Below are 7,957 nucleotides of genomic sequence, written 5' to 3'. Positions count from 1 at the left end.
TAGTGCCAGAAATTCCTTTTTATTAATTTGACATAGGAAGACTATTCACCCTTGGCCTAACCTAGGAGCTACTGCTTCTTCCCAAAAATTAGAGTTCAGCAACTTCGAGGACAGGGCAAACCAGACAAAGATTTGGTATAGCCTCGATCCCATCAAAGACAAAAGTAATTAGTTGCGTATGTACATCCCTAAAATCCGCAAGAAATTTGGCTCGCTCTTTAAGGTCCTACTAGTGTCATATGCATGGTAGTACATGCATCCCGAGCAGAAAAAGGAAGAAACGTCAAGAAAGCACAAAGCCAGCATACATAGTTGCAGAAGGCTAAAGCTTATCAGGCTGACTACTGACTGGGAGATCTTTTTTTTTTAGCAATTCTGACTGGGAGATCCGGCCGGGGGATGCATGCAAAAATGTACATGCCAACCTGCAGGTTAAACTTAGCCTCTAAGCAACTTAGCAGCAATAATAACCAAGGCAAAAGATTGTAGGGCCTCTGTTATTTGGGGTTTAACTCATAAGGGATCAAATTTATATTCTTCATTAACTGAATCGTTTAATTTAAATTTGCTTGCCAAAACTGGGAAAAATATTTTTATGTTGTTTTTCAATGTTGAAGTCAGGAATGTTGTTGTAAACATAAACCATATGTACTCATTTTTCAATTAATGAAATAGCTCCACTCTGCTTGTTTGAGGGAAGAAGTATTTAAAAATTATTTTTAGAGAAGATTACATGGATAAGGGAAGGGCATGTTATATATCTATGCAAATTTTATAAAACAAATTAAACCCGACTTCATTTAGGGGATAAAGGAAGGCTTGCTCTTCAAATGATGTGAACATAATAGACCCTTTTACATAATTTGCTGGGGATTTTAAGATTTATATACACAGAAGATTCGTGTATCTGCAATAATAGGTTACCAAAAATGCCCTTTGTATGGGTGCCGCTCATGCATTATTCTCCTTTAATCAGGCTATTCCTTAAAGCCTGGATGCATGCAAGCTAAAGTTTTCCCTGACCCATTTCTTCTCAAAAGCAAAAGGAGGCCTATGTAAAAAGAAATAAAACGAAGAGGGCAGAGAAAGGGTAGCCAAGGGAAAGGAAACAGGTAAAGTTGGAGCAGGAGGGGAGCCGAAATAAAACACATGCTCTCGTTCAAACACCTTGCACCACCACCATGTTCTTCTAGTTCTAGCCACCAGTGCTACCACTAGAGATCCCTTCTTCTCCAAAGGGCCATACGCTTTCTCCCTCCTCCCTCTAGAGGTTCGTTGACCTCAGCAAGTAAAAGGCCTTGCTTGCAAAAAGATCGTTCTGATCGACGACGAGTGTGCAAAAGCTAGAGAGAGGAGATTGAGTGCTTGCACTTTGCTTGTGTGTTGGAGAGAGAGGGAGTGGGAGAGATCAGCATATCAGCTGAGGGGAATATGGATAGGGGACTCCTCCACAAATCATCTCCTCTAGTGGGCGAGATGGGGGAGGCAGGCCATGGATGGTGGAGCGTGAATAATTTGAGGCCCCCCTTTGAGCAGCAGCACCATCCTTCTCTTTTCATGCCGTCCACCACCACCACCGCAGCAGCAGCAGCAGCGGCGGCGGCAGCGCCGTCTTCTTCGTCCCCTCTCCATTCCTTCTCCTCGCTGCTGCTCTCCAATCACTACCCGCTGCCTACTACCAGCACGTCGCCGTGGCAGCAGCATGACACCAGCAGCACCACCACCAGCCACGGTCAGCATCAAGGACTCACCGGCCAGCAGGATTCATGGAGCCAGCAGCTCGTACAGTACGTAATCCACCGTCTCCCTCTCTATCTCCCTGCTGTCTGTGTGTATGGGGGGACATGTCTTGGTACTGACAATTACCTTATATTACTGACTGAGAATCATGTTCTTCCTTGCCCCGATAAAAACTGAATGGTGCATGAAATGTTACTATGATAATAAGATTTTCACTTTCACTTGGTTAGCTTTCATCCACTTCTACCTATTTCCTCAAAATAATTTCATATTCTTGGAGTGTGCTCAATTTTTTATCATATTGTTGCATTCGTCGTCCAGAGGGGGATTGGCCACTATTGGGGAAGAGAGGTACAAGGAAGGCCAGATGCTGTTTCCAACTACGATTTGTTCAGAAGCTGCCGGAGGGAGCGGCAGCTACCTCTACAGCGCCGCCGCCACGGCTAGCCATGGTAGCAGCACAAGTGAAGAGATCCAATTGCCATGGGGAAGCAGCGTCCACCAGCACCACAAGGCTCTGCAGCAGAAAGCTTCCTCTCCGAGGTCTTCTTCCATAACGTCGACGACCTCCCTTGGGAGCAACATGCTGGAGTTCTCCAACAACAGCAGTAGTTCACCACGTGAGGTAGGGATGCCAATTTGATTTTTTATTTTTCTGGAGGATGAGGATGGTACAAAGCTGATTTATCCATGTGCGTATGCATCGTAGCTTTTAGGCATGGCCTTGTGAATTTTTAAGTGCTCAAGGTTGGAAGGCTTTCTTTAAGCTCAACTGAGATCGAGAGAGGCATATAGAGAGGTGAATTTGGTGACAACAATAATCTATGGGAAGTAATAAGTTTTACTAGGAAGCAAGATGTTAACATAGATAACCATGCTAGCGGATAAGCAGTAAATTACATGTGGAATTGAAAGTTTAGAAACTTTACTCCATCTTTCTGTGTTTCTACTAGTGCATCAGCACAGCATCTGGATCAGCTTTCAAGAAGGTTAGGACCCAAGAACCCTCCCAGGCTCAATCTACTGTGAAGGTAATCTCTCTCTCTCTCTCTCTCTCTCTCTAGTGAGGATGGGCCAGCGTTTCAGAGTCCAGATCAATACACATGCAGCTGGAGAGAGAGCTTTGAAGCATGCATGCTGAAATGGACAGGCATGGAATCATTGTGGGGGTGGGAGAGAGTGTGAGATTGGCAGGGGTCCGAATGATGGCAATTTTAGTATCTTTTGCTTGTTCTTTTGCTCCAGGTGAGGAAGGAGAAGCTAGGGGATCGAATAACTGCTCTTCACCAGCTTGTCTCTCCGTTTGGAAAGGTATGTGCATATATATCTAACTGCAAATCATCCTAAGCTCTTTCCTTGCAGCCAGAAAAAAGAGTTAAACTTGGGATCAGAATTGTCAGAGTTATAGATTATGAATAGACAACAAACTAAACTAATAATGGCTAGTTTTGAAGTGACTAATATTTTATAGTCTCATTAAGCTATGATCTCGTACAAAAGGGTGGATATTTACTCAGTTTGTAGATGAATCTAATGCAAACTACCAGTCAGGAAGACAAATTTAAGGACATGACAAAATTGAGTTGACATGCATGGCAAAAGCAGTTAACCAGTGCCTGTCATAGCCTCTTCTTGTGTGTATCAATTAATTGCCAAGAGAGTGATTAGTGTTCAAGTTGAAGAACAAATCTGATCAAAGGTGCCAATGCAAGCAATGTAATGTAATGGTGCCCTATGTAACAATGTAAAGGGATTTCGCGCATCGATTCTGTTGGTGTACAGAGTCAATAGAATACTGAAGACATGCAAAGGCCTTAAATTATTATCATTCATTCTAATCAGCCGGGCATCATTATCTTTTGCTACCATGCACATCTTCTTTTTAACTCGTATTCTAGCTAGATCATGTACGTAAAAGAAGATCCATGCATTTCTACATAGAAAAATACAAAAAAGATATCCTGACATGGGCTAATAACCTCCCTCTCTTTTTTCTGGCAGACTGACACAGCGTCTGTACTCCTTGAAGCCATTGGGTACATCAGATTCCTTCATAGTCAAATTGAGGTCCAGATCTCTCTCTCTCTCCGTCTCTCTCTCTGATCCATCTCTCTCTCTCTCCATGCGTGCCCATACCAGCTGCTGCATCCCTGGCCTCAATAGTGGTACAGTAGAAGGATCATTCATAAAAGCATTGCCATGCATGCATGCGATGTAATTGTTCCCTTGTTTGTTTTCACACTTGTGTGTACTTAACACCATGCACTTTTTAGAGATCCCTGCTTTATACAGTAGAGGATGCTACAGCCACAGTAACTTGCTTCCCACCCCAGAGCACTTAATATGTCAGACTAAGACATATATATATATATATATATATATATATATATATATATATATATATATATATATATATATATATATATATATATATATATATATATATATATATATATATATATATATATGCAGGCAGGCCAACCCCTTAAAGTTTGGATTTGAAGGTAAGAATTCAAATAATTCCATTCACACATCCGATTCCGTTCCGACAAATTAATAATATATTTAGAAACATAGGAAAAAATTAAAACTAGAGGTGTTACACGCATACACATGTGGTAACGCCATCACAAGGCCGGAGCTAGTCAAGTGACAAAAAGAGGGAGGGCCGGCCGGGGTGCCTGATGCCCCTGCTGCCAAAGCAGCATGCGTGTGTTAACCTCCCCGATGTGGCACGGGATCTTTAATTTTGATCCTGCTGGTTCTGCAACAGTGCGTGCCTTTTTGGAAAGGAGCTAGCCGTGCCCCTGTGCACACTGCCATCGCCTATCACAGCCTTCCTTCTTCATCTCTCTCTCTCTCTCTCTAGCTAGATTATTAATCTCTGTGTCATGCATGTCCGAACGCGTTCCCACTTTTATCTCTTATGCTGAAACCTGCTGCTTTGATCATCTCCAGGCTCTGAGCTCGCCGTACGTGGGCGGCGGCAGCAATGGCGGTGGGGGCGGCTCCATCAGCTCCAGCTCCAGCGGCTCCAAGCAGCAGCTCCACGAGGCTAGTGTGAGTAGCCAGCACTGTAGCTCATGGCTACAGTAGTCTCCTCCTCCTCTCTCACTTCTTTTGACTCCTCCATGCACACACTCTGCCTGCGCGCGTGTACCTACCCTGGTCGTAGTCGTACGCCGTTCCCGAGGCTGGCCGGCTGCCATCGGTGCGTGCTGCCTGCAGCTGCAGGATCACCATCATCGCTACCTAGCTCGCTCGCTCATCGTTCGTATCTGCGCGCCTTCATGCGCTCGTCGCGTCCCACAGCCTCTCTCTCTCTCTCTCTCTCTCTCTCTCTCTCCAGTCATCCCACATGTACAGGATCTATCGCTCTGTCTCTCTCTGGAGTGGCTGACCAGGTCAACAAGAGAAAGCTCTCGGTAAATTTTGGCACTAGTACTAGATTGGTGTGTTGTGTGTAGATCCACCGTGCTCGTCGTAGGAGCTCACATCACATGGCGCGCCCCCCTCTCAGATCTATGCGATCCAATGGCTGCCGAGGGATCCAAATTCATTGGTCCACATATGAAATAGTTCCCATTCCATGGTCCGGTACGTAGTGCATTTCACTCACTGAGTATGGGTTAAAAAATAATTAAATAGAGCAACTAATTAAAATATAACAGCCTTATTTGGTTTGCGCTAGAAGCTCCTAGTGCACACAAGCCGAGAAAATAATCCCGCATGCATGGAGTGCTAAATGAAGTCTATTTACAAAACTTTTTCAGGGATGGGTATAACTTTTCGTGACGAATCTAATGACGGTAATTAATCGATGATTGGCTACAGTGATGCTACAGTACCATCTTCTAATCATGCGGTCAAAGGCCTCATTAAATTCTTCAGGGTTCCTAGCGCAGCGGTTCTGGAGTTGGTTTTTTAAACTAATTTTGTTTAACACCATAATTAGTGGTCAAAGTTTTCTAGTACTCCCTGGTGCAACAAACCAAACAGGGCCGTTGTCTCCATGATGTGTTTATATATAGTACTGCTGTTTGGTGAATTAACAGAAGTTTTATATTTTGGAATTTGGACAAAGTAAAAGAAAAGTTTGAAGAAATTAAACTTCCAAAGTCTCACTAAACAAACATACACATAAATATTTGCAAACATGCATAGGGTAGGTATCACTGCCAAAGTATCGATGCAGCTGATACTCCAACACTTTTATAATAGTATTTCATCAGTACAATACATGCTAACTTTATTTGGTAGACATAGATGTGAGAACCGCCACTTATATGATCGCCACAGGAAACATAAAGACAAATGATATGGATACAAGCGATTGGTGTGTACTACAGTACCATTTGGTGCATTAATTCTCCTTTCCAGATGATCGGATCGTTCACAAGTGGTACAGTGCCACACCCTTGTTGTTGTATGTTCTTGGCAGCTAGGGTATACGTTTTTGTGAGTGTCCTCATATTTAGGCTTACGAAGCCCGCATCATCATGCATGTGTTCATCACATCTTTAAAATAATCTGTCATCTGCCTTTCCGTACATTCCCTTGCATGTTTCGTATAATTTAATCTAGGATGCGGTGTACGCAGAGTGCAGTAAAAATGTAGCTGCCTTATGACGCAATTTATAGGTTATTTTTTTGAACCAAGGATTATTCCCACATGCACTGAGTATGCACTCTGCTGCAGAGACGAAGCATATAAAATTACCATATGACAAGACTAAGGCAGAACAAGCAGCACAATCAATATAAAAAGCATAGGCGTACGATTTTAATCTACTCAAAGCATCGTATCTTTGTGAGATCTTTGGCAAAAGTATTGACAGAAACTTTATGCCCTGGCGAACCAATTTATATTATGTATATATAATGATAAAAGGTGTCTGATTCCCTTTAATATAATCCTTGTTTTCTATAGGTGCACGGAGAAAGGCACAGCATATTTCCAGAAGACCCTGGCCAGGTATCATTATCTACTCGATTAGTCTGAGTAATTTATCTCTTATTTTATGGGATCAATACCCATGCATTTCTGATCGATCGGTTAAGTAAAGCGCAAAGATACTTTTGTTCGAAAAAAGGAGCCTTTAGTTCTTCGTCAAAAGTGTTGCTTTAATTGGTACATGTCGTAGAAGGCATCAAGCAAAGTTAATCATGGGCCAGTACTTGTCTCTAGCTTTACATCTTTGGTTATCATTGCAAAACTCTCTTTGGCCTCACTAATGTATATGATTTATCTCTGGCCCATACGTGTGCAGCTCCTGCATGACAGTGCATTAAAAAAGCGAGGACAGCCTGAGCCGGTACTGCTCGATCATGTAAAAAAAAGAAAAATATTATATATTTAGCATATTTTTGCAACATTAGTCATGTTCAAAAAATGTGACAGAATGGAAGCTGTGAAGAAGGGAAGGATCTGAGGAGCAGAGGTCTATGCCTTGTCCCGGTGAGCTGCATGCTGGACGTCGGAGTTGATGTTGTCGCCAGCCCAGCGGACTACTGGGCAGCAGCTGTGCCGGCTTTCGGCATGGGGTTCGGCGGGTAGATGGAGGATGAAGCCTTGTGTGTATGTGTGCGGCACAGTATGGCAAGCATGATCCATGATGGGCTGCATAACATCAGGAGCAGCCATCCTGGTGAAGAGATGTTTAAGGCTGGTTCCTCTTGATGCTATGTGCGAGTATGCGTATGATATATTCACACTGATCGATAATGCATGGACGTAGGGGATCTGGCCATCTGGGGATGCAAATAGTATATAACTGGTGGTAGTGTGTGTGTCTGTGTGATCTATCTTCTGGATCTAGCTAGAGATTGATCCTCATCATCAATTTGCTGCACACAAACTACGGGAGTGCATCATCTGTATGTATAACTCATTTAAATCGTATTTGGGCCTCACCTCTCTATATATGCAAGGTCTCTTGTGTGTAATGTATCAGAAAGTAGGTTTATTTTATCACAATTTGCTATATATGATTTATTACAATCTAAATGCATTATCTTTTGCACATTCTTGATTTGTTTGCCTGTCTAAGAAAACTAGGAATATTGCCTGTCAAAAGTGATGCATATATTATTTGGGAGACAGGCCCATGTTGTAATTGTAATTGTAATTTTGTTCATGGCTTTTTTTAAAGGAATTTTCATGGCTTTACTACGACTCATTATATGTGATAACTGTTCCTTCTTTGTCATTTGAAAA

The 7,957-nt window shown here is 42.7% G+C and overlaps 1 protein-coding gene across 6 annotated transcripts; it reads left to right on the top strand.

Moving 5' to 3' along the window:
• Positions 1-1,029: 1,029 nt before the first annotated feature.
• Positions 1,030-7,744, top strand: LOC120697768 (transcription factor bHLH68-like). Of its 6 annotated transcripts, none has more exons than XM_039981102.1 (9): positions 1,030-1,787; positions 2,062-2,365; positions 2,694-2,771; positions 2,986-3,051; positions 3,742-3,807; positions 4,699-4,794; positions 6,671-6,715; positions 7,011-7,070; positions 7,142-7,690. In XM_039981102.1, exons 1-9 carry the CDS (start codon positions 1,432-1,434, stop codon positions 7,295-7,297), a joined length of 1,227 nt encoding a protein of 408 aa, XP_039837036.1. In that variant the 5' UTR covers positions 1,030-1,431; the 3' UTR covers positions 7,298-7,690. The 6 variants fall into 6 exon arrangements, with proteins under 6 accessions (XP_039837036.1, XP_039837063.1, XP_039837030.1 ...); XM_039981096.1 differs by having other exon boundaries at positions 1,039-1,787; positions 4,699-4,800; XM_039981112.1 differs by having other exon boundaries at positions 1,044-1,787; positions 7,011-7,055.
• The last annotated feature ends 213 nt before the right edge of the window (positions 7,745-7,957 follow it).

The sequence above is a fragment of the Panicum virgatum genome, chromosome 1K (genome assembly GCF_016808335.1).
Source record: "Panicum virgatum strain AP13 chromosome 1K, P.virgatum_v5, whole genome shotgun sequence".
NCBI lineage: Eukaryota > Viridiplantae > Streptophyta > Magnoliopsida > Poales > Poaceae > Panicum > Panicum virgatum.
Note: the sequence above shows the minus strand (reverse complement) of the source record. Positions and strands in the feature narration are given on the sequence as shown.